This window comes from Hyaena hyaena, unplaced genomic scaffold (genome assembly GCF_003009895.1).
Source record: "Hyaena hyaena isolate Hyena2069 unplaced genomic scaffold, ASM300989v1 scaffold_186, whole genome shotgun sequence".
Classification (NCBI taxonomy): Eukaryota; Metazoa; Chordata; class Mammalia; order Carnivora; family Hyaenidae; genus Hyaena; species Hyaena hyaena.
The window spans coordinates 293858-320728 of record NW_024080818.1 but is presented as its reverse complement, the minus strand read 5'-3'; the positions used below and the strand labels follow the sequence as shown (position 1 = coordinate 320728).

Sequence of the window (26871 nt, the reverse complement as noted above, 5' to 3'; positions counted from 1 at the left end):
ACTGTCCCGTTCCTTAGAGGAAGGAGCATGAATGGTTTCTAGTGATTAAGTGTCTCATAATGGATTATGATGTAACTCAAGTGTAATGCATTCATAAAAGAACTGCTAGAAAACTGATGTTGTTGGATACAGTTTATAAATAGCCCTCCATCACCAGTTGCCCTAGACCTCCCTTTACCGTGTCATTTAGAATAAAACATTAGTAAGGGGAAATTGAATATATGTGCTAATATAACGTTGACATTAGGAATGCTGTACAGAGACTTTTTCTCTTTCTTAATAAAAAGGGAAAGTTGACTGACCTTTCATGCATGTGAGGAGAATATAAGAATATACTTGAAAAAAGAAGTGTGCGCCTCCTTCTTTCAGCCCCTGATCTTGAAGATGTGGTCCTAAGTGAGTGAAGACCAAGGAGAGAAAGAAGACCATTGGGGACTTTACTAAAAGATTCAGGAAATGAAACTAGTAGTTGTATGTATGCCTATTTGAGTGATGTCTTGATCTGTCCATCAGTAAAAACATGTTAGGCCATCAACAAGGACAAGTTATAGTGTATCAGCTTCTACCAGCCTGTAACGTAATTGTGTCCTTTACACCTTATGTCAGATAGGTGACGCAGTTCGGGGTTCCTGTCATACCACTAGTTGGCTAGAATTTGTCCAGTACTTACCACGTTAGAAGTGTAATAGGCATTTTCTTTTGTGCATTTTCTCATTTATTATTCCCTATAAACTCCAGGAATATTAAAATTGTACACAGGAGTCGTCTCAGGTTCAAGTTTCAGAAAATAATTCTTCCCAGTGCAGAACTAAAAATAGCCCCAGAATCAAACTTGCTTTGGTAGCTTCCAGGAACACCATTTCTTTCTTTCTTTTCTTCTTTTTTTTTTTTTTTTTAACACAAATGGGAAAGTTTATTAAAGTGAAAAGTACACTTTTGAGATGTGAGAGTGGGTGAGCTTGTGCGCGCGCTCTCTCTCTCTCTCTTTCTCTCTCATGCTGCCAGGAACACCATTTATTAATCACTGCAGCTAGTGCAAATGTATTACCAATTGGGCTTTTACTATTGAATTGAGAAAAGCCCTACACAATCTTAAGTCTGGTTTTCTAAACCTTTAGTATTCTTTTTCCTAAATCTTTTATTTAATACCATCTATTCTTTCTGCATTACTGAAAGTCTAGAGAATTTGACCTAAAGGTTGTGACCCTGAGAGCTAGAGTCACCTGTTCTTAAAACTGCCAGCCCCACGTGGGGTCTGTCTCAGACATGGCACCGGCCAGCCCAGCATGTGCTGTGTTCCTAAGGAGGCCTTGCTATGTGGATCCGGCATGTCTATTTTAAGGCCATTTGACCAGTGCTATTTTTCCATACCTTTGATTTGAGTTTCTAGTTCCAAAACTGTAGCTTTAGCAGTTACTATAGTTTAACAACTCACTTGGAAATGTTATAGGGTATATTTCAGGTTACTACAAAATAAAAGTAAGAAGTCACTGGATTTGTCATCACTAACGTTAGGAAATCTTTATTTATAATCTACCAGTAGAATATGAGTACATATAGTACATCAAAAACTATCCATATATTTCCAAGCCTTTTTCAAAGTAAATGTAGTTATTGTATTAGAAAAACAGTTAGATATTAAAAATTGCAGTAGTGAGCCAAATGGTGGATTAAAAATAAATCAGGCACAGGTGATTTCATGTAAAAGTCAGCTGGACTTTATTTGGTATGATATAAAGGGTTTGAAATTGTGTTGCCAAAGGGCTTTCTGGCACCCTACATGGAGATTGTTTTGCATATTTCTATCAGCAGTCAGTTCCCAGTATTCAAATGAATGCTTCATGAACGACTCTGAGTCTGTGTCATACAATTCTTTAGATTTCAAGGACCATGCAAGGTGTCATGTTAGTTCAACAGGAATTTTTAGTTTTTTTGTACAAATGTGGGTTAAAGAGCATTAACAACCACAAGAGTACTGCTCGGTTTACATTTAGAAACAGTTTCTGAGTAAACCAGCGCACATATAGTAGCTGTGTTCTACTTAGGCTCTCTTTTCTCTTTCCCACTACTTATTGTCACTGAGGCAAGAATTGATAGCATGAAAAATCCCATGTTTTATGCACTGCTTTCACCACTTGATTTGTCTTTTGGAGTCTTGGTCTCCTTATGCGAAGCAAAAGTCTTGGTGACTTTTAAACGGAATGCTTTTGAGAGATGATAGTACAGGATGGGATCAAAACACAGGTTCGACACTGCCAGGAGCAGCGTGGCCTCTTTCGCTTTGAAGAGTGAGATCCTGGTTGGGCAGTCAGATATTACTTCTGTCTGGCTGAGGGTGTATGGGATTCGGACAATGTGATACGGAACAAAGCATATGATGTAGCCTGTGGTCACTAAAAGTATGTTGATGAGGGTCCTTTTCACATACGGATAATTTTCGTTATCTTTGTTTCTGTAGAGTTGTCGAATTACAAGACAGTTAGATATTAAAATGATGGCTGAGAAATTTAAAAATATTGCTACACTTAGGAAATTTGTTAGCAAATGCCAATTTCTGCCAAACTCCTTTTTGAATTCCATGCATCCCACATTTGGCTTCTCCTCAATGTCTTTGATGGGAATTATCATGTTGGGCACCATTATAAGAAGGACCATCAGCCACACCACGGTCGATATCATTTTGGCAAATCCAGGTTCTTGTATCCGATAAATCTTAGAGCTGTATGTCAACTGAAGACAGCGGTCAATACTGACAAATGCCAAGAAGATAATTGATAAGTACATGTTAATGTAGATGAGGCAGGCTGTGACTTGGCAGTGGAATATCTTTAGCTTCCAGGGTGCCACACCCAAGTCAACAACGATTTTCACTGGAAGTGCCAGAGTGAGCATGAAGTCGGCTGTAAGCAAGTTAATTAAGTATATGCTCACACACCTATGGTTTGCTTTGTTCTGTATGAAAGCCCAGGTTGCAAAACCACTTCCAATAATTCCAACAAGGAAAACCAAATAAAAAAAATAGGTGAATGGCTCCAGATCTGTGTAAACTGGGCAGAAGATAGAACTGTTTGTCATCTTGAGGGAAAGTAAGGATGACTCTTCAGGAAAAAAATATCCGAAGAATCTGTTTAAAAAAAGGGGTGGAGGAGGGATGTTAGTAATTAAAATTAGCAACTATTTACTCTTGAAATATCTACATTCACAGTGTCCAGTCACAGTTTTTCTAATTCTTAGAGGGAATTTTATTGGTGAACTTACTAGATTGTGTTAACTGGTAGGAACATTTGTGACTGAGGAAGCCTGGGTTTTCCATGGTGTGATTTCATGATTTTGGAAATCCCGTGTAGGTTTGCTTCTAGAAGGAATTTTTTTTTAAGATTTTATTTCTTTTTATAAAGAGACTAATGATTTAAGTTTTTTAATTTATTTTCAGAAAGCAAGCAAGTGTGAGTGAGTGTGAACACAAGCAGGAGAGGGGAAGTTAAGAGAGGGATAGAGAGAGAATCCCAAGTAGGCTCCACCCTGTCAGTATGGGGGTGGGAGGCTGGGCTACAACTCAGAAACTGCAAGATCATAACCTGAGCCGAAATCCACAGTCTGACACTTAACTAACTGAGTTGCCCAGGCATCCCTTAAAATTTTATTTTTAAGTGACCTCAACACCCAACATGGGGCTCGAACTTAACAATCCCCGAGATCAAGAGTTGCTCACTTTACCAACTGAGCCCACCAGGCACTCCTAGAAGGGATATTTTTGACATCACACTTTTGTATTCTGGTAGTTCTTTTGTCACCAGTTGGGTTGGAAGTTAGTTTGCAGAGGAGTGAACTGAAATTCTGAGAAACACAGAAAGGAAATGAGGGTAACATAGTTAGGTTGTGGCTGAGCCTAGAGAGGTTTCACTGAGGCTTCCTGGCATGCTTTTTTCATAGATTGATAAGAGCTTTTCATGCAGGAGAAACATAGGCTGAGAGGGTAGGTAATGGGTGACAGAAAATGGTACTGAAATTTAGAGGAGAGTTACTTTGCAAGTAGGCCCTGCATTGTGTTATCTACCAGAACATTTTCACAGTCAAAACTGTATTTCATTTTTCTTTGTAGCAGAAAGAGTTGAAGGGTTAGAGTCTGGTCTTGAGTTGGTGCTTATCCCTTCCTTTTCCCTCACTCAGGGTTCCTAATGACGTAGACCTTGTGGTGTCCAGTATGTAGCCACATGTGACTGGTTATGCACTTGAAATACGACCATTTCAGATTGACATGTTGCTGTGAATGCAAAATACACACTGAGTTTTAAAGATTTTTTAGGAAATATTATAAAAAACAATATAAGTATTAAAATTTCACTATTTTCACAAATGGTACAGTTAGTAAAATATTTCAGTATTTTTAGGTTCCACATATGTTGAAACGATATTTTTGATATGTTGGGTTAAATATATGATTAAAATTAATTTCTCCTGTTTCTTTTTGCTTGTTCAAATGCAGCTACTAGACAATTCTAAAGTGCCTTTCCGGTTTGTGTCCTAGTTCTGTTAAACAGTGCTTGTATAGATGTTTCTGTGTCAGTGTTTTGTTTTGGGTTTTTTTTTAATTGTTTTTAATGTTTGTTTATTTTTGAGAGAGAGAGAGAGAGACAGACAGACAGACCAGAGGATGAGCCAGTTTGGGGCAGACAAGAGAGGGAATCAGAATCTGAAGCAGGCCCCAGGCTCTGAGCTTCAGACATGGGGCTTGAACTCAGGGACCACAAGATCATGACATGAGCAGAAGTCGGATGCTTAATCAACTGAGCCACCCAGGTGCCCTTGTGTCATTGTTGTTGAGAAATTAGACCATGAATGTATTTTAAAGGCTTCTAGAACAAGAATATATGATCATTGGTTACAAAATTTTCAAGGAGAAGCTTAGTTATGTTAGTATGAAAACATCTATCATACTTGAGTGGTTTTTTTTCTTTCATTGTAAGTTTTGAAAAGTGTAGGCCATGTCCTTAGAACCACTGTGATTGACACTGATAGCGATGAAATCATGACACGTTCCCTCCACATCTGGAATAATTGGAGGTTGATAAGTACAAGTTAAACCATTTGGGTTTCATTACCCGCCCTGGCCTGGTCTAAATTAATGGTTTTTTTTTTTTTTTTTTTAAATTAATGTTTTTAGTGCCACAGGCACCTCTCTCTGGTGCTGACTCTTGGTGTGTGCGCTCCTCATGCATAGTAAACACCTTCTTTTTGTTTTAAAGACAAGAAGATTTTGTGTTTTAGTTTTTAGAAAAAAACCTGATACACAACTTCTTAAAAATAGGAAGTAATAAGTATAGTAACTAAAAAGGCCAAATAAGCCCATTCTCTGAAACCTCTGTTTAAAACAACAGACGCACCTGGGTGGCTTAGTCGATTAGGTATCCAACTCTTGATTTTGGCTCAGGTCATGATCTCACGGTTTATGGGATTGAGCACTGACAACATGGAGCCTACTTGGAATTCTCTCCCTCACACACACACACAAAAAAAGTAAAACAACAAAAAATTTTCAAAGCCTTTCTAATCCTTATTTCTCCTAATTAACTACTATGTACATCTTGGGATGAAACAATCTACAAGCAGACTGATGAGGCAGATGTACATAAAACTTTATAAAATGTCATTTTAAAGGGTACATGTCCTCCTCTTTCCCTACTTGGGAAAGAACTTCAGAGTTCATGCATAGTTCATTCATTCTGTACTAAACTCATTGAAAATAGTTGAGTGCTTAGTTGGCGTCTGATAGTGTGCTAAGTATTTTACCTTTCACTCTTTCTGTCATGTTGGTGTTGTTATCCCTACTTTACAAAGGAGAATACTGATGGGGCGCTGGGTGGCTTAGTCAGTTAAGCGTCCGACTTTTGCTTAGGTCATGATCTCGCGGTTCGTGGGTTCGAGCCCCGCATCAGGCTCTGTGCTGACTGCCAGCTCAGAACCTGGAGCCTGTTTCAGAGTCTGTGACTCCCTCTCTCTCTGACCCTCCCCTGCTCACGCTGTCTCTCTCTCTCTCCTAGAAATAAATAAAACATTAGAAAAAACAAAAACAAAAACAAAGAATACTGAGGCACAAGGTCAAGTAACGCCCAGGTTATATAGCTGTTAAAATTACAGAACCGGGATTCCAACTCAGAAGTCTAATCTCAGAAGCTATGTTCAAAATCACCCTAGAATTCTGTCTCAATAAGAGTAATAATGATGACAGTGATGATGATAATTACTATTATTATAGTAACCAGCCTTACTAAGTGCTTACTCTGTTGCAGGAACTCTATTTGAAGCAGTTTTCATATAAAAGACCACAAAATATTGTTCTTAACTTTACCTAAATACAAATAAGGGAAGTTCGAACTTTTAAATATTTTGATGTTTATATTTAAAAAACAAAACAAAATTATGTTCTATCTTTTAAATCTAAACCTCCCTTAGTTTTCAAAATTCCTATGAACTACTTGTTTCAAACCATCCCTATGGTCTCTGTCCGAATTCTCTACATGGGTAGAATCTCTAATCTTCTGTGACCTGCTCCTTCCTGCCTTTGTGCTTTTGGTTGTGATAAAATTTGGGGGATCATAGGACTTTAAGGATGGAGGGAACCTTTATTGATAGGGTCTAGTCCAAGTCTCAGATCAGTTGAGGACATTGAAGTCTGACATTTGAGTATTGCTCAGGATTTTCCAGCTTGTGACAGCAGGCTAGAAGCTGACCATGTTGATTATTTTCTAGGCTTTCTGCCCTTACCCTTGCTAAGTCCAAATCCTTCCTATCTTAAAATGCCTGGAATAAGCTCTTCATGTCGGAAGTCTACTCCAGGCTTCTTAGGACTTTGATTTGTGATAGTAACCATTTATTTGAACCTTGGCACTCTGAGTATCCTTTTGTTCTCTGAGTCTAAAGCTAGTTAGTGTTGGTATAAATTGATCCTTGTCTCCATCTCTCACCTTTGCTCATTATTCCTTTGCCGTGTGTTAGGATTTTGGCTTATGCTCTTGTATTTCATATAATAGTTAACATAATACTGTTTTTTAAGTGCTCCTATTGCTTATATTTATACTAATTTATACACAAAAGTCTCATTTTATAGATGAATATATGGTAAAGAGTATTAGAAAATTATTTGTTTTGATCAGTTAATATTATCTGTAGCTAGAGCTGGCCAATACACCCATATCACATATGGGTAATTTACTTAGAAATAATTACAGTGTAACTATTTATTTGATGATGCAGGAGAATCCTGTAGTGACTTTACCCTTGGTTTTCATGAACCTCAGTCTAGATTGCAATGAAAAACAAATCTCATTTAAAATTTTTGGTATATCGATTAGAAGTTAAATTATACTCCAATAACACTGTGATTTATCACAAATTAGAAAACCAAGTGTTTGATAATTATTTTGTAAACCAGTTATTTATTTATTTAAAAAAATTTTTTTAATGTTTTTAATTTTTTTCTGAGAGAGAGAGAGCATAGGAGGGTCAGAGAGAGAGAGAGAGAGAGAGAGAGGGAGATATAGAATCTGAAACAGGCTCCAGGCTCTGAGCTGGCTGTCACCAGAGCCTGACACGGGGCTTGAGCCCACGAGCCATGAGATCATGACCTGAGCTGAAGTCGGACGCTTTACTGACTGAGCCACCCAGGCACCCCTGTAAACTAGTTATTTAGCCTGTGGAAATTTGAGGTACACAGAGGTGCTACAGCAAAATCAAGAAAAGATTTCAAGTGTCTCCTCTGTTTGGATAGAGTGACCATTGCTCAGAAAACAGACCCATTAGATTTTTTTTAATGCATGTCACAATGCAATGTTCTTGAATTTACCTATCAATGTTTGTGGAGGAAAGTCCTTTTAAGACCTGTTGTACCCTGTTGTAAAACCTACAACATGGTGTTTATCCATTCTGTTATAAAATATAACATTGACCTACTGAATAGTTACGTTCACTTTTAGTTAAGTGATTCAGTTTTGTATAAATTAAGCTCTTTTGAGAGGGACGACTGGGGTCATTAGATAGAGGAAAGCTCATAGCGAGAATCTATTTAGAGTTTAATAATGAGTGCCCCCTTACACAGCAGCCATATTACAGGTAGTCATTTCCAGCTTACATGTTTTAGACACTGAAAATCATAGCTCCCCTTTCCACAGAAAGATACTTGAACACATAAAGTATTTAAAGAGACCTACCTGGGGGTTACTCTGAGCCCTGCGGGCTTCCTGCAGGTCTTCACAGAAGCATGAGTTGTTGGCCTGGCCTCGGCAGTAGCAGTAACAGCTCCATTGCACGAACGTTGGCTGTGCTAAAAATTTCCTTTCCTTTTCGTGTGGTTTTAAAGTGTTGCATATTGACGTAGATGAAACTGTGGTTTGTAAATAGTTTAACTCTATGAAGTCTCCCAATGAGGTTCTTTTCAATTTTGTGTATGCTTTCTGAAGGAATTTAGATTTGTGTATTCTCTTTGAGGAAAGATTTTTACTTGTCCATTGTAGTACCTGACGTTTTTAAGCACCCATGATGTGTTTTCCATCATAATGATATTAAAGAACATCACTTTCTGTGTCTTTAAAAGGGTTATGAGTTAAATATATTAGGTCTTCTGGCAAAATTTCTGATACTCATCAGCCTTTGGAAGTTATCATTGAAACAGTTGTAGTTGGGACTCTTCTGAGACCTCTATTAATAAACGACAACAAAAAAAGATGTAATGTACCATAGACTGGTAAAGTTCATGTTTTATTTGTTTTTATTTTTTGGTCATTTTAGAAAAATCTAGAAATAGAAACAGAAGAAGAAAATTATATGCATGGAGATAATCCCTGTTAACATTTTTGCTATGTAAATCCCCACAAATTCCGGCACCGGTTTAAAAATCCTTCTGTGTGTATGTACACCCATTTAGAGTGTTATTGTATTGTGCATACTGTAGCATAGATGTAGTTTTTCATTCAAGGATATATTGGATCTGTTTTTCAAAGTTATAAGCATAGGCCTGCCAGGAGCATGTGTCTGTTTGGATGAAACAGCTTAATGAATTGAGACAGGTAGTAATCAATAGATTGTATATAAAGGGCCTTTCTTATGCATTTCCTGTGAATTTAAAGTGTTTGATTAGATGCTCATTCAGCTTGTGGTGAACGCATGTTCCCTGAGTGTTGGAATGGAAGTCAGCATGATGAGGGACCTAAAAAAACTCACTGTATCTCATACACATTATCACGTAGCTTTGTTAGGTTATCTGCTTTGAATAAAGGTAGCTTTTGAGCTCATGTGTCTACCTTATTTTCCGGAGCTCAAAGTCTGCTGGTACAAAGTTGATTTGTAAGTGTAAAACCATTTCTTGGTCAATTAGGGTCTGATCTAGTGGTGCTTTAGTGGTCTGGTAGTTGCTTTGGTTTTGTCTCCTTTTCTCCTAATTATTAGTCAGTTTTCCAGATTAAACAAAAACCAAAACACCAATCCTCTCCAGAATCCTAAATGAATCCCTCTTGGTATTTACTTTTAAAAAGAAGAGATCTCTCAAGACACTAAATGAGATGTTAAGCTAAAGAGAATTCAGGAAGAGTTTACGGGAACTTCTGGGGAAGAAAAAAAAAAAAAAACCACCAAAAAAAACACAACAGTGTAAGGATGGTTATGATGATAGTGGCTGTTGTTTCACATGTTCTGGTGTTCTTACAAATTCATGCAGTGATAATAATAATGATGATTAATATGAATATCAGTAATATTACTACTGTTATCATCATCATTTTGCAAAATAAAACTTTTTACATATATTCATTTATAAACTAGATGGAAAAATTCTACATCTTAAATTTTGTATTTGATTTTTAATTAACTACCAGTGTTAACTTTCATCATAACAGTGCTGGGAAATAATCCATCTTTCACAATTTGTGTTCATCGTTGTTGGATAGGACTCACTGAAAAATACACTTCAGAAAAAGCGCCCTTGCAGAGAGTCAAGTAAGTGAGCTGTTTGGCTCAGGGTTTACATTCGCTGGGGGTATGGAGAGGGTGGGATGGAGAGAATTTGGGGACACGGAGCTGGCTGCCACCTGAGTGGTAAATGGTGCTAACATGGTAGGGAGCAAAACTGTGATGAAAGGTTTTTGGTAATAAAGCATCTTTTTCCTTTTTTAAGGAAGGTTTATCTGTGTTTACTTCCTCGTTTTCTTTGGGGATGTAGACAGAATTACAAAGTCTGTTCAGCTTTTCTTCAAAATCGACCAAGGCCATAGCTTTTGTGTCTGGATTGCCATATCTAAATGAACTGAAGTACCCTTGTTCTCAGTGTTCTGTTTCCTTTTTGGAATGGTGAGCAACCAAACTTTTAATAGTGAAACTGAACCATGTTCTTCCTTTTGAGAATGAGGTTGAGGCAACATGATATTTTGTGGAAGTTTATTCAGAGTGGAAATACACTTTTTTGTGCCTACCGTCCCTGTTTTGTTTTTGTTTTTAACATGAGTTCCATTTGAATTTCCAGAAGTCACTTTTTTATCTGTTTCATTAAGGACAAATGTTTGTCAGAGTGTCTTTGGTAGTGTTCTGGGAAATGAGATGTCATCACTAAACCAGTATTTCAGAACCCCAAGTAGGAAGAAGTGAGGTGAAGTTATTTTTTCCTTACCTTGGTCATGGCAAAAACTTCTTAAGAAGTTACATACTGTTACTTTAATGGATATTTTGTTGTTTAAAATAAAAATCAAGAGCACCTGGGTGGCCCCATCACTTAAGTGTCCACCTTTGGCTCAAGTCACGATCTCCTGGTTTGTGGTTTCGAGCTCCACATTGAGCTCTCTGCTGACAGCTCGGAGCCAGGAGCCTGCTTCAGATTCTGTGTCTCCTTCTCTCTCTGCCCCTCGCCTGCTCATGCTCTGTTTTTCTCTCTCTCTCTCTGTGTCTTGCAAAAATATTTTTTAAAAATTAAAAACTCAAAAGAAAATTGCCCCACAAGTTGAGACAGAAAGGAAACTTTTATTGCAGTCAGCTCCACCATGCACACGAATCATGCCTTTGATTTTATCAAGCACAAATACCAAGCAGTGTTTTGGTAGAAGTGTCATTTTTAATGCTTGACATTCTCAAAATTTGTTTCTTAAACATATCCCAGTAGTCCTTTGGAGCTAATAAGGTACTGGAAAATGAATATTGGAGTAGGTAGTCACTGCCACAGCCAGACATGGGACTGAGAACTTATTTGCTCTAACAAAATCCATGAGATGTTAGGAGAATCCTCATTTGACAGGTGGGGAAACTAAGGCCTTGCCCAAAGCTGCACAGTTAGACTCTAGTATCCTGGTGCTTCATTATGCTCATTCATTCATTCATTCATTTAATGTTGTTTATTTATTTATTTATTTTTTGAATGCTTCAAATTAGTGGTTTTATTTCCTGTGGGCATCTTTTCACTGTTTTTTGTTTTTTTTTTTTTAAATATTGTCAAGTTGGTTTCCATATAATACCCAGTGCTCATCCCCACAAGTGCCCTCCTCCATGCCCATCACCCCCCTCCTTCCCCACACCCATCAGTCCTCAGTTTGTTCCCAGCATTCAAGAGTCTCTCAAGGTTTGCCTCCCTCCCTCTCCCCAACTATTTTTCCCCTTCTCCCCCATGGCCCTCCATTAGGAATGTTTATTTTTGAGAGAGCGATCACGAGTGGGAGAAGGACAGAGAGAGGGGGAGAGAGAGAGAGGGAGACACAGAATCTGAAGGAGGCTCCACGCTCTGAGGTGTCAGCACAGAGCCCAACTTGGTGCCCAAATCCACGAGCTTTGAGATCACGACCTGAGCCAAAATCAGTCACCCAACCAACGAGCCACCCAGGCGCCCCTTCTATGCGTCTTAAACTGAAGAAGCGGCAAGCAGTGGTTATAAAGTAGTCCACAGGTCCTTCCGGCGGCCCCAGCCCCACTGCCCTGCTTCCTGTTCCCAGCTTTTTGAATTCAGGTGCTACTGAATTTCAGAGTTTGCAACTCAGGATGGCCTCAACTCAAAGTAGTTTGTGTCCCGAAGTGTTTTTATGATCCTTGGGCAAGGGGCTCTTCCTCAATTCAGAAGTGCTGGTGATCAGTAGTTCTCCAGCAGCATGTGTGGCTCCCTGTCTACCTTCTTTCTGGTGCCACTGTGCTTTAGGGTCGCATTTTGGAATTTTTTAAAAACACACAATCCCCTTTCCCACAGGGGGCTTTTCCCCCCTGACTGTCACTGAGACTGGCAGCTTCCCATCTGAGAGTGATGGATGTGATTAGAAAAGAGTACTTTATTTATTTTTAACAGGTATATTATTTTGAGAGAGAGCATGCAAGAGCAGCAGTGTGTTTCAGCAGACGGGGGGGTTTGGGGGAAGGGGAGTCGGACAGAGAGAGGGTCCCAAACAGAGATCTTACAAAACCTAACGTGACCTGAGCGGAAATCAAGAGTCAGACACTTCACTGACTGAGCCCCTCCAGTGCCCCGATAAGAGTACTTTTAAAACTGAGGCATAGACACGGAGCTTCCAAGATGTGGCTGTTTCTGCATTACTTAAACTCTATCTCAGTTTTCCCTTCTTAATGAATTAGTCAAAAGTTGGAAATGTTTTGAAGGCAGCAGTGTTTTTGCACATCCTTGGAATGTGAACTCAGTTATGAGAGTGGCTGAGCATATTCATTCCCCTTGCCTGTCCTTTTTGTTTTCTCCCTTTTTGTTGACCGTGCATTGTTAACTGGGTCAGCTGACAGTCCGTTTTACGTTTCAGTTGTGAGGTCTGACTATGCGATTTGATTCATGGATATGAAATAATTAATAGGGGGAAATCCCTAAGAAAGAAATCTTAAAGGTTATCTTGTTTCTTTTTAGTCACCAAAGTTCTTTTTTTCCCCTCTTTCAGTGGTTATGGTCCATTTCTTAAGAAGTTGTGAGTAGTATGTTTTCAAAGCTCAGAATACATTTTACAAACTGTTGTCACTTTCCAGGAGAAAGTTCCCTGAAGAAATTCTCCCTATCCCTTGCCATGAGAGGTTGTGCTTTTTGATTAAGTACTTAAGGAAAATTCCAACAAGCATTTATTTATTTATTTAAATTATTTTAATTAAAAATATTCTTCTAATGTTCTTTTTATTTCTGAGAGACAAACACAGAGCATGAGCAGGGGAGGGGCAGAAAGGGAAGAGAGACACAGAATCTGAAGCAAGCTCCAAGCTCTGAGCTGTCAGCACAGAGCCCAATGCGGGGCTCAAACTCATGAGCTGTGAGATCATGACCTGAGCCAAAGTCAGTCACTTAACCAACTGAGCCAGCCACACGCCCCTCCAACATTTATTGACTGCAGGCTGCCCTCTTACCTCCCAGGCCAGGGAATCTTTGCTTAGAAGGTTAGAGGAGAGAGGGTGATTGGGAGTATGCAGAGATCCTGCAGTGATGCTGTTAGAACCCATGGGAATCCAGGCAGTGCAGTCTTTCTGACTGAGGTGAGGGAAGAGATGCTTCTGAGGAGTGAGCACATGGTGTCAGGCATGGGGGGTGGTGCAGATGACTGAGCTTTCGGCATGTGTGTTTGCTGACTCTCAGGCAGTCGAGGTGCTTGGAGTACCTGAGCTGGATCCACATTAGGAAAAGGCTGAGACCAAATGTTGATTCCCAGTGGTCGATCTTGGATGCTTTCATAACAGCTGAGAGCTCAGTAAATCTACTCAGTAAATCTGGGGGTGTTGAATTCCATAGGGTTAGGTAAGCGGAAGGCCAGAAACCAAGTAGGGGCTACTGGTGGTCATTTTGAGTGAGAAGCAATGAGGAGCTGCAGTCATATGGATGGGAAGGGATGGGAGCCTGTAACCATTGCAGAAGTAAGGTCTGGGCTGTGGTATATACTGGGAGGGGAGCAGACTGTGGTTGCAGTCCTGGCAAGGGAAGTCCGAGGAGAGGATCGGGTTTGATGAAGGTAGAAAGTAGAAAGGCCAGTTTGAGTGTTGGCTTATTATGTTTTTACTGCTACCTCATTATTTGAAGAAACATAAATTGCTTTTTATTTTATTCCTTCTCTGTTAGATGTTAGGTATTCCTTAGTGCTTCATCAGTCATAACCAGAACATTCTGCTTTTGCTTTTGTTTGTATATTCTTTTTTTTTTTTTTTTTTGATTTCACATAGAAGTGAAATCATAACATTATTTGTCTTCTTGTCTGACTTACTTCACTTAGTTTCATACTCCCTAGGTCTATACATATTGTTGCAAATGACAAAATCTTCTTTTTTATGGTTGAGTAATATTCCATTGTATATATACACCACATCTTTATCTGTTCATCTATGGATGTATGCTGTGGTTACTTTCATATGTTGGCTATTGTAAATAATGCTGCAATAAATATAGGGTGTATATGTCATTTCAAATTAGTGTCTTCATTTTCTTTGAGTAAGTTCTCAGTAGTTGAATTGCTGGATCATTTGGCATTTCTGTTTTTAATTTTTTTGAGGAAACTTGTACTGTTTTTCACAGTGGCTGTACCAGTTTATCCCCATGCTTGCATGAGGATTCCTTTTTTGACACATCTTTGCCAACACTGGTCATTTTCTTCTTTTTTTCCCCTTTTTACAGCATAGAGCCCCATGTGACAGCTCAGTCCTGTGACTCGGAGATCATGATCTGAGCTGAAATCAGGAGGTTGATGCTTAACTGACTATGCCCCTGAGGTGTCCCTTAATTGTTCTTGTTTGTTTTTTTTTTTAATTTTTTAACATTTTATCTTTTGAGAGAGAGAGACAGAGACAGAGCACAAGTGAGGAAGGGCAGAGAGAGAGGGGGGTCACAGAATCCCAAGCATATTCCAGGCTCCCAGCTGTCAGCACAGAGCCTGGACACAGGGCTTGAACTCATGAACTGCAAGATCATGACCTGAGCTAAAGCCGGACACTTAACCTCTGAGCCACCCAGGTGTCCCCTTAATTGTTCTTTTGAAAGATTTCCATTTTTTTAAATGAGCAGAGATGTTGAGTGATGTTCACGTGTCTATTGGGCATCTGTATGTCTTTTTTGGAAAAAATGGCTGTTCAGTTCAGTTTTTAATCATGTTTCCTGGTGTTGGATTTTATAAATTCTTTCTATATTTTGGATACAAATCCCTTTTTGGATATATTGTTTGCAAGTATTTTCTTCCATTTAGTAGATTGGCTTTTGTTTGGTTGATGATTTCTCATGCTGTGCAAAGCCAGTTCATACTCAGTGTAATTTTAAAAACACTTGAGCTCTTACTTTGAATAACGTTGGTGGAAGTCCTGATTTTCCTATCAAAAATAGCTTTCCATTTTATTTATCTAATTACTTTCATAGCATTAACCAGTTATGAAGATACATTTGGTCTTGGCAGTGCAAGTTTTCTGTGTGTTTTTGTTGTTGTTGTTGTTGTTGTTTGTTGTTTTTTTTTGTATTGGGATTGATTTTTAAACTGAAGGTGAATTTCATATGGAGTTGAAATTGGCCTTTATTTCAAAACAAAATGAGGATTAACTTCTCATTTTAATGTGTAAATGTCAGAGAGAGCTGGTGTTTCTTCAGAAAGCTATGGTGTAAAAAGTAAAATGTAGGGACAGCTGGGTGGCTCAGCCGGTTAAGCATCTGACTTCGTCTCAGGTCATGAGGTCGAATTCCACATCAGGCTCACTGCTGTCAGCACAGAGCCTGCTTTGGATCCTCTGCCTCTTTCACTCTCTTTGCCCGTCTCCCACTTGTTCTCTGTCTCTCTCATAAGTAAACATTAAAAAAAAGTAGAAGGTAAATAATTAACAGCTTGAGAACAGCTACCAGTTAAATGTAGAGAATCTTTTCCTTTAGAAAAGGGATTATCAAATTAGTTTAAGTAGTATGCAGTGTTGTTCAGAGATGACGAGAGCCATATTTCGATGTCCTTTTATCTCGGAAGATAGAAGATTGGGACAGTAAGCCCTTAGGACTTTATCAAGCACTTTGGAGGGAGATTTAGGAGTTTGCCAGTGACCTGGGATTTGGAGAGAAGGGAGAAGGAGTATAATTTTGCTCTTCTTCTGATATGTGGGTTAGAGTTGGTGACATCTGGAGGCTGGGAGTAGAACAAGATGGCACTGGGTCCAGAGTCTTGGATTTCAGGTCCCCAAAGCACTGTAGGTACTGGTAAGTGGGTTAGGATGGGTCATGAGGAGATTTTAATTTGGGCCATAAGAGAAGTCAGACTTATATAAGGAGCACCTTCAAAAAGTAGCAAGTAGTCTCATAAACTTTGTCAATGAAGATACTTTTCATGTATTTCGCTGTTGAGACGGGCCCATTTATATAACACTGCTTTTCATGCTTATACCCCAGTTTCTGTTGGACTGGGAGAGAGAGAAGTGGCATAGCTTCTTATATTTTCCTGTCAACTCAGAAACTTCTTCGCAGTGCTCCTGGGCAACAGGGAACATTTATTTTCCAGGTCTCTCTGTAGAGCAAGTCCTCAAGTGCTTGGGAGACCCAGTGCAACTTATAAACTCAGGTGCCTGTGGTGGAAAAGAAGGCAGTACACTCAGTTGTAAGAAAAATAGAAAACAGGGAAAGCTATGGATGATAATGAGTTGAGAGCTGGGAGCCTGTGCCTCCTGAGAAAGACTTGTGACAGGTTGTTAGCTCCAGCTGACTGTTTCCCCATGTTTTCAAGAAATACAAAGCCACAAAAATTTTAAATGTTAGGGTAGCAATTAAAAAGAAAACACACCTGTGGATAGAACATGCTGTGCTACTAGCTGCTTTGCAACATGTGGACTGCTGAAATCCACTAGAAAGGTATTCAAAAGTGGCTCTTGACTTTGACTAAAAATCTCGCATTAAGAAGAATTCTCACATTTTAACCAAAGTGCAGTTCCATTGTGATGCATAATTGACTCAGCTATATTCTAAAGCATTTTTTTTAATATATAAAAGAAATATTTGCATAAGAAGAAGCAAGAAACAAAGAGCTGATAATCACATAAGATTACAGGAGACAGCAGACATGCGGTACAGAAGTCTGCCTGTCTACCAACCCCCCCACCCCCACCCCCGCCATGGTGCTCACCTGTTGGTTATCTCCTCAGCCTGCAGACTCTTTTCCTAGCAGTGAAAGTGAGGCTTTTCCTCTGAGAAATTCACTTTCTCCAGGTCTCGCCGTATGCTGCCACAGCACCCACTCTGCCCCTCGATGGGAGGCTCAGACCATAACTGAGAATCCGCATGTCTGACCCCACTGGCTCAAGGTTGGGATGGAACATGCACTCCTTTGACCTACTGAGAGCAAGTACTAGATTTTTGAAGAAATTCTCTGGAGGGCTGGCTCAAGACTGGAAGTGCTTCTTTCATTTTACTACCACACACAAAAAAGAGCCCACAACTTCCTAGGAGTTGAAACTAACACCATGGAAGGTGGCTGAAAAAAGGGTTATAAACCCAGCCTTGGTGACATTACGGAGGCCCTATATCAGCACTGAAATAAAACCATGCCCACAACTTTGGAAATTTAGTCTGTCAGCCAATGAATGTTTTCATTACAGGAGTCTAATTTTAGTTGTAGTTGTATGTCACCTACAAATGAAAAAATGCTGATGCATTGCCTTCACCTAGAAGATTAACCCTGAAATTCTAGAAAACACCCTTAACACTAATTTTTTGTTTCTACTTGAGGATGGCAGGAACATATGTACCATGAGTTCTCCATTCTGTCCTTAATCTTCTTTCTGCTACCTACATCCTTTGACTCTGGACAAGAAGAAGAAGATGAAAGTATTTTTGTTAATACAGAAAATATCTGTGAGATCAAAAGATGCCACTATTCATAGCAGATCATCCCCCTACAGTGACGAGATTTCCTTTTGGGTAAACCACACTGTGAGCTTTGTGTGGGGGAGGAGTGGCTGGGAGGGAACTGGCCTTCAGAGTTAAGAGCTATTACTACCTTTTTGCTCACCACATCCCTGCAAGATACTAGTGGGCTTGCGAGTTACCATTTCCTGACAGGACATCCCCACAAAAGAACCACTTTCTCCTAATGCCACTTTTTAAAATTTAACCATTTCAGTGTGCTGCTTCTACAATATGATTAAATGCTGTTTTACACTCTCTGTGATAAATATGTATCATAAACCATATTATAAACTAGCTACAGAGAAGAAGCAGATCATTTCATAACATAATTTAGAAAATAGGACTGGTAATCTGAGAGAAGTTTCTATGTGAATGCACTGTTGACCCGCATCTACCATGTTTTTTGTTGTGGTTCTGGACGTTGTATGTAGTATCTGTTAAATCAGTTTTTGTTTATTGTATCCTCACCTGGCTTGCATGTTGTTTCCTGAAAAATCTTGATTTCCACATCGCCCATCTGTTTTAGTTCACTGGTTACAAAGGTGGTATTTTGGTGCTACTCAATTTCTTCTTTGCTTTCGTTTTTCTCCGGTGGCCCAGTAGGGGGCGAGGTAAAACCACCAGTGTTTACTAGTTTGTCTTGGCCTTTGGAAATTGTGAAGAATAAATAGCCAGTTTCTTTTGCAAAGATAGTTAGCCAAACATATATAGCAGGTTTATTTTTGCCAAGCATGTTTATCATAGGTTGGTGATTTTGTCCTCTTTAGAGGATATTTGACCCAGAGTTGGGAGCAGGGAGTTTTTACCAGGGTGGAAGATGGACAGAGAGAGTGAAAACCTTCCCAATTCTTCTCAACTTAAGTTGTACTTTCTGAGTTTTTCCTAAAAGCTGAGGAGGTCCCAGAGCATATGAAATATTAATTTTGAAAAAGTGGCAAATAAAATTTTTGAATTCTGTACGTAACTTTGTTCCTTTTTTAACTTTTTTGTTTAATGTTTGTCTATTTTTGAGAGAGAGAGAGTGCAAGCAGGGGAGAGAGCAGAGAGAGAGGAAGACACAGAATCCAAAGCAGGCTCCAGGCTCTGAGCTGTCAGCACAGAGCCCGACAAGGGCTCAAACTCACGAACCGTGAGATCATGACCTGAGCCGAAGTTGGTCGCTTAACTGACTTGAGCCACCCAGGTGCCCCTATCTTCCTGTCTTCATGCATAATTGAGCATATTAAAGAAACCACCCATGTCTTGACTATGAAATAATTTGTCATTGTTTTTTCATACCTTGATTTTTAAGGAAAAAACCCTGATACTATTGAAAATAACATTTTTATTAGTACATATACATTAAGGCAAAAAAGTATATATACATGACCTACAACGATGTCTGGAAATAACATTTGGAAGGTATTTTCTGGATATCTTCTAGGCAGTTCAGAGCAGAGAAAGAATTTAGTTTTGATACCTCACAAGTCAGCAACCACATCCCATATCTACATACTTTAAATCCATCTCCTTTTCAGAAAATGTCACAGATTTTCATTTCATGTGTAATTTCTCACTCATAATTGTAAATTTTAGATTTTCCTTTTTTTCAAGTCCAGTTGCCTTCAGAGAAAACTGTTTCCCCTAGATATATGTGTGCATATGCATGCTGTGTGTATATGTTTGTGTGTTAGTTTGTGTGTGTGTGCGTCTTTGTACCAGTCATATTTTTTTTCCCGCTATAGCATTCAATAGAGGAAATTGCTGGCAACATATACCAATATCCAGTTTCCTTCAACACAGTCCACTTAAAAATATTTTAACACTAGAACTGCAGGCTCAACATGTAGCTTAGTAAGTGTTGATAGAAAACATTCAAAATGTATCTTATTATTACCTTCAAAATGTTACCAGGAAAAAGTATTACATTTTGTTTTTACTACAAAGAACAGAATTTATATCAACTTTCCTTTGAAATGCTATGAGATAAATCAGTAGGGGATTTCCTAAGTGAAATCAGAGAAAATTTGACTTTTTCACTCCAAACAGGCCTCTAGTTCTTAATGAAACTCTGCCTGCTTTTAGGTTGGTCTTGAGGAACCCTGTTGAAAAAAACCACATAAGTTAAATTCCTGTATTTAGAGAAGGAACACTCCCCAGTGAATTGTCTTGATTGCTTCCTATTTCCTTTATTTTATGCTAATTAAACTTCTACATTAACTGACCAAATGAGTGATTATAAGTTGGAAGCTTCTGTTTTGATGGAATAAAATTGAACAATGCGTGTATTACTTTTTCCTCTGCAGTTACAAAAAAGCAGGGGGAGGTTATGTTTTGTTTATTATTTTACTAAATTGGATAGTAATGCCTAGACCTGATACTTAGTAGCATGGACATGTTTCTTTTTTATTCTTATGTAACTTAAGATTGCAAAATGTGTACATGGATTCTTTTTGAAAGGTGGGAATTCACAGAGTGTCTGTGCTTTCATGCATTGTATTTCCTCTTTTGGTTTTAGAAGTGTCTGAGTCATACTGAGCTTTTAATGGGATGTGCAGTTTCTTACATAAGATTTCTCTAAATGGCTGGCATAGAAAGAAATAAATAACAGGGTCGAGGCATACGTTTGCAGCTGATAGTAGTAGAGTGAATTCTTTTACATAGAGCAAAATTTCTTTCGAATGGCAGCTGTAATGAGCTTCTGTTTGGCTCTGCGTGTAGGGGATTCTTGCAATGTGGTAGGGCACAAAACAGACAAAAAATACGAACATGATGCTGAATATATTGCGGCTAGATTTCTTCTTGACCGAAATGGAATTCCGCCTGGATTTTAGATGGGACTTAAATATTTTCCTCGTGATCGCAGTATAGAAAATGATCAGCAAAAGAAACACAATCCAGAAGATACCCACAAAGATGTAGTTTGATGCCTTGTGCCACTTAAGTCCCAGTTCATTTTTAAGCTGCACACATTTTATATGCGTAGCCTTCACGGTCCTCACTTTCTGGTTGGTCAGGATAATGTTGGGGACAGCCAGAAGGAGCAGGAGCACCCACACCGTCACTGACAGAAGTTTGCTGTAAGTTACCGAGTGGATGAAGGAAGTCAAAAGAGGCTTTACAATTTTATAATACCTGTCAAAGCTGATGAGCCCAAAGAACACGATGCTGACGTACATGTTGACATAGAAGAGCACAGCTGAGACCCTGCACACAAACACGTTTATCTGCCAGGGTCCCAGGCCCGAATCCCCAAGAATTTTAAAGGGAAAAGTCAGGCTCATCAGAAAGTCAGCGACAACAATGTTCTTGAGATAAACAATGAAACTCTTGGAGCTGGGCACATAAAAGAATATCCACGCAGATACGCCGTTGAGCAGGATGCCCGCGATGAAGACCACCAAGTAGAGCCCAGGAATGATCCTCTGAGTTATGAGGGCGTTCTGGGAGCAGGCCTCGTTTGGAGGTTGTATGGTGGTGGAATTTATCATGCTGTAACTTCTGCGGGGGAGGCCTGGAAAGCAATGGAAAGTGGGAAGTAGTCACTCCGAGGGGACTTATGGCACCTAATGAATAATTGGCCAAATAATAAAGGCCGGTGGATATAGTCAAACCACCATTTGTTGTATTTTTGAAATTAAGTGTTAGTGCTGTATTAGCTACTCCTTCTTCACTCCCTTCTTCTTTACCATCCTTTTGGAAAGGGAAGACTAGAGTATACAGATGACAAGAAAGAAAAATGGGAGAGGCAGGACAGTGTGAGAACTGTAGGTCATGGGGTCAGTGTTTCCCTAAAACGAGAACAGTTTCTTTTAAAACTCCAAAGTTTGAGAAAGTATTCATTTAAATAAAGTCTCAAAAAGTAACAAAACCGGGGTGCCTGGCTGGTTCAGTAGGATGAGTGTCCAACTTTGGCTGGGTCATGATGTCTCAGTCTGTGGGTTCAAGCCCCACATTGGGGTCTGTGCTGATGGCTAATAGCCTGCAGCCTGCTTTGGATTTTGTGTCTCCCTCTCTCTTTGCCCCTCCCCCACTCACTCTGTGTCTCTGTCTTGCGCGCGCACGCGCGCGCTCTCTCTCAAAAATCAACAAACATTAAAAAAAGGTAAAACAAAAAAGTAACAAAACTATAAAGACAGAGAATCTGTTTCTTTTTTTCTCTCTTTTCTTTTTTCTTTTTCTTCTCTCTCTCTCTCTCCCCCTCCCCTCCCCCCAGCCAGTGTGGAGCTCAACATGGGGCTTGAACTGCAAATCTTTGTGAGATCAAAAATTAAAAACAAACAAACAAAAAAAAAAAACAAAAAAAAACAAAACAAAAACAAAAAACGAGTTAATTCTAGATGTGTTCTCATATGGTAGCCACTAACCTTATGTGGCTGTAAAACACATAATGTGTAGCTAGTCCAGATTGAGACGTGATGTAAGTGTAAAAATGCACGCTGATTTTTACAGACTTAGCACCAAAAAAAGGAATGTAAACTATCTCAGTATTTTAATATTAATCATATATTGAAATAATGTTTTAGAGATATTCCATTAAATAAAGTACATTTTATTTTCATGTAATTTTACTTTAAGAAGATGGCTATTAGAAAATTTAAATTACATATGTAGTTTGCACCATATTTTTATTGCTAGTACTGTCCTAGGTATTACCCAAAACTTTCTTTTGTTAGGGAATCTGTATATATTCATTGATGTCAGACTGACTGATTGAGAGCACAGGAAAGATTAGAACTTCTTTGAAAGAGTATTTGGTACATGAAAGCGAATGTTTTCTGTACATCTTGTATGTAATATTAACATCCTGCTGGGAAGCCTTTCGTGTTCATTCCTTGGCCTCAGGATAAAGTCCTAACTCTTTAACGCTGACCTACTGAAGCCCCTTCTTTGTCTCACTTCTGCTTCCTCAGCCAGGAGTTCTGCAGTCCTGAACCCATCTACCCCTTTGTAGGTTCCACAGTTTCTCTCCCCTTGGAACTTTCCACCATCTTTCATTTGTATGGAAAGCCTTTTACTACCTTCCTGGCTCATTAACTTCTCTTCATCCTTGAGGGTAGGCTTGGATGTCACTTCCTTTACAAGATGTTACCTTCTCAGGCTTTGGTCGGAGTGAGTTGTACTCCTTTTGTATGTATGTGTGCTCTTACTTCTGGGCCTTTCTCCTGTCTCAACACCCATCTTTCCATCTGTATCTTTCTTCTGCGGTAAGCTCCTTCATAGAGTGGCCATGTTATTTTTTACCACTGTATTCTTCGCATTATATTTAGGACATTAGATAGTTAAAATATTTGTGAAATAAAAGAACATGCAGTCTGGGAATTCAAGATACAAATCCTTACTCTTAAGAAATGTACAGGTATTCAGGGATTGTGGAAAGAGTGACTGTGGAGAACAGTGAGTCCCTTGAGATCAGAGTATGTATCTTGCTCATCTTTGTATTCTTGGAGCCAAGTACAGTGTTTCCACATTGAGTGAAGAGTGTTGTTAGTAAAATTAAGGAAGTGTGAGACGAATTTGGAAATGTGGAATATAAAATTCAGTCACATTCCAAATAAAACAGTCGTAAAAGCAAAATTTGTGTACTGCTTCCTACACAAGACTACTTTGTTTCCGTGTACTCTTCCTCCATGCCTCCATATGGCAAAACTGGAAATATTTCTAGGCACTCAATTTTGCCATTCCCTGGACTTCCTCTGGAAGAAACTTACTTCTTGTACACTTGGCTCTGATCGTAATAGTTCATAGTCATTTGCTTCCCTATAGGTCTTCTGTAGCCTGTTTCAAATTTCAGATAGTAAGCAAAGGGCCCTCATTTTCTCTTTTTAAAATGTTCACTCTGCCACAGAGTGTGTCTGCTAAATAATTTGTCTTATCTCCTGATAGCCTGACGCCATGGGTCCGGAACTGTGTTCTCAGATTCCTGAATGTGCTGAGAATCTTAGCATACACGCCTTGTGTTATACATCATTGTCTCCTTGCTCCCCTCCTCACTTTGAGCTTGATGGAAGAGGGTGACGGACTCAGATGACCTGCTAGAGCAAGGAAGTCTTCTAAAATATTCTGTGAATATTTAAGGCTTGATTGGGTCTTTCTCCTCAGACACCTTCTTCCTATTCTGGCCTATTTTGAAGCAATCACAGGTAAGAGTCTCTGTTTTAGGATGGAAAGGTTTGACATGTGACAGTCGGGGAAAAAACAGGGTATCACTGTTGCCTGCACCGTTATCTGGTTAGACACAATAGAGACAAAGGGACACTCTGTGTGAGTAATGAGCTGACAGTAAGCCTGAGCCGATCTAAGCTCTGAAATATTTTTCTTCAGCAGCAGTGTTTGTGGTAGGGCGTCATGTCCTCCAGCCACATGTTTTACTGTTTGTGGTTTTGGTCTCAGGCAGCCTTCTGTACAGGGATTGATTGAAAGATGTGTGAATATGGAGCTTAAAGTGTTATTAAAGTGTAATAGCACATGAATTGCTTTTTCTCAAATTTTCTGCACAACTAGAATGTCAAGTGCCACAAATTCATTCTAATTTAAAGTGAGTGCCCTTGTTCCTTAGTGCGATATAAGGTCTGAGGATTGTGGTTCTTTAAGTATTTTCAAAGTGTAGAGAATTACATTTAAACTTTGGGCTCTCTCTTTGGGCCGAATTTAGCTGATACAGGCCATACAAAGCAATGCTCACTCCAGAATCATTCACCTTAATAAAAACATGCTTAATCTGCCTGAGGTCCATTACTCCTCTATTGTGTAACAGTACACCTTGACCAATATCTTTCTTACATATGGACCACCATCCACCATCCTAATTGTGTGCCATAATTGTTCTTTCTCTGGAGAGAGGAATTATTTATAAAGTTGGTGACATTAACACAGTTCTGGGTAATACCAGATAATTTTTCAATTACCTTAAAATTTTCTTTGGCGGGGTTGGTGGCGCTGGTATAATAGGTTTCCTTTCAGTGAAGCAGTTTAGTCCAGTGTGTGCTTGTCATCTTGAAGTGGCCAAAGTGTTTCTTCTCTAACGATCCTGTATGGTAAGAGAAAAATGGAGGATTGATTAAGTGAATACCAAAGTGTTTTTAGTAGAGAAGTACGTATGGTAGCAATGTACTTATTAAAATTCAGCTTGGATAATTATAAACTATTACAACATGTGTCTTGTGCTGTATAGGTCATGGTTGTCCGTGTTGATGAATATTGGTATGAACTCTTGGGGAAGACTTACACTTTTGACAGCGTTGGATGAAAAATGCCCTTAGTTATTGGTTATCCTTCCTACCACCCCCATGGATACAGATGCTCAAATCAGCTCATTAAATTCCTGAGGTTAACAATTGATTATTTTAGCTGGTAATTCAAGGCAGTATTTGTTTTGTTTTTGTTTTTTTAAACTTTTGTACTACTGATATTTGGGGCCAGATAATTAACTGTTGGGAAGGACTGCGTTCTGCATTGTAAGGTGTTTAGCGGCTTCCCTGGTTTCTATCTACTAGGTGCCAGTAGCACTATTTCCCTGCACCCCCAGGTTGCTACAAAACTGTCTCCAGACATTGCCAGTGTCCTCTGGTAGGACCAGTCTGCCCTGGTTGATAGCCACTGGTCTCATGAGACAGATGTGGGGACTTTGCAGCGATAACACCTGAAAACCATGTTGTCTCATAGGCAGAGAAGAAGTTTGGCAGAATGGTGGTTAGATTTGGTTCCTCATTGGTCTATGTTGTCACCGTTCTGACTTCTCTAACCTGGGACTTCTCAAACTTCATGTGCATTTGTGTCATTTGGGGGTCATGCAACAGTGAAGACTCCGTTTCCATAGGTCAGAGGTTGGGTGTGATGCTGATGCTGCTAGCACAGTGATTAATATCTGAAGAGCAGATTTTTTTGTTTCTCAAGCACTGTACATTGGAGACATTTAATAAATATTTGGTGAGGAGAGTTAAAAATTTGGTTTTCTTTGCTTTAGTTAGGACTCTAGATAGGAAAACAGTTGCTTTTAGGTAACCCTGAAATCTAAGACCTTTCTTAGAGTTTACCTATTATAGATTTCATCACAGTAATTTTATCCTTATGTTCTCCTGGAAATTCAAATGGATATTTGATAGAAATCTACTTGAGAACAATGATAAAAGCACCTTATGTTTACCTAGAATTTCCCTAAAAGGTCATGAAACTTCCTTTTGAAGAAAACAAAGAAATTAAGCTCTCTGGAGTACTATTGTATGTAATCCATGGCAGTGCTGAACCCTACCTTGGTTGGGAATGATATGTTCTTTTTTATGTTTTTTTTTTTTTTAAACCTTTTTTAAAAATGCTTGTTTATTTTGTGAGAGGGAGAGAGAATCCCAAACATGTTTTGCATGGTGAGGATAGAGCCCAGTGTGGGCCTTGATCTTATAGACCCTGAGTTCATGACCTGAGCCAAAATCAAGAGTCTGACGCTTGACCGACTGAGCCCCCCAGGTGCCCCAGGAATGATATTCTAACTTCAGGACAAGACTTATTCCTGCGGAGGGATGGAGGAGCAAGGGAAGGCTTAGGGTAGTTGGGCTTTAGCTGAGTTTATGGTATTTTGTCTCTTAAACTCTGAAGCACCATGTGTAAATAATACTGTCAGTTAACACTAGGCAGTCAGGGCATTGGTGTTACCAACGTTGGTTTGTGTACTTTTATTTTTTGTATATTTAAAATATCTTGTTATTAGGAAATGTATATGGAGAATGGATTGCTTTCAAATTGCTGTTTGTCAGCACTCACTTACTTACCTATGAGGCACATCATCTTTCTCTTCTTTGCTCAATTCTTACCAAGTGACAGTCTAATTATTTCCTCCTCCCTCCTTCCTGTCCAGCATAAGGAGCTTGAAAATCAGTGTCTCAATATTTTTATATGACAAAAATTTTGTTTTGTATGTGATGCTTATGTCAGTAGAAATAATATAAATTTGTGTAATCATTATGTACATTTCTAAGCTTACTAAAGCCATTTTCTTACGACTGCAGCTTTATTTCCCTTGCCCTAATATGTAACTCTGCCCCCCCGCC

General features: G+C 39.1%; 3 protein-coding genes across 4 annotated transcripts in view; 1 reads left to right on the top strand and 2 right to left on the bottom strand.

The window, feature by feature from the left end:
* The window catches only part of MED12L (mediator complex subunit 12L), a 324782-nt gene that overhangs the window by 105074 nt on the left and 192837 nt on the right, over positions 1 to 26871 (top strand). The window lies entirely within an intron of this gene.
* On the bottom strand, positions 1696 to 3121 carry GPR171 (G protein-coupled receptor 171). The gene has a single exon (XM_039241006.1). It carries the CDS (start codon positions 3073 to 3075, stop codon positions 2116 to 2118), a length of 960 nt encoding a protein of 319 aa, XP_039096937.1. The 5' UTR covers positions 3076 to 3121; the 3' UTR covers positions 1696 to 2115.
* The window catches only part of P2RY14 (purinergic receptor P2Y14), a 55220-nt gene continuing 47571 nt past the window's right edge, over positions 19223 to 26871 (bottom strand). For both annotated transcript variants that reach the window (XM_039241003.1, XM_039241004.1), the window contains 2 exons: positions 24736 to 24857; positions 19223 to 21341 (listed from right to left, as the gene is read on the bottom strand). In XM_039241003.1, coding sequence (XP_039096934.1) covers positions 20296 to 21318 — 1023 coding nt within the window. In that variant the 5' untranslated portion in view covers positions 21319 to 21341; positions 24736 to 24857 and the 3' untranslated portion in view covers positions 19223 to 20295. The remainder of the gene's footprint in view (positions 21342 to 24735; positions 24858 to 26871) is intronic.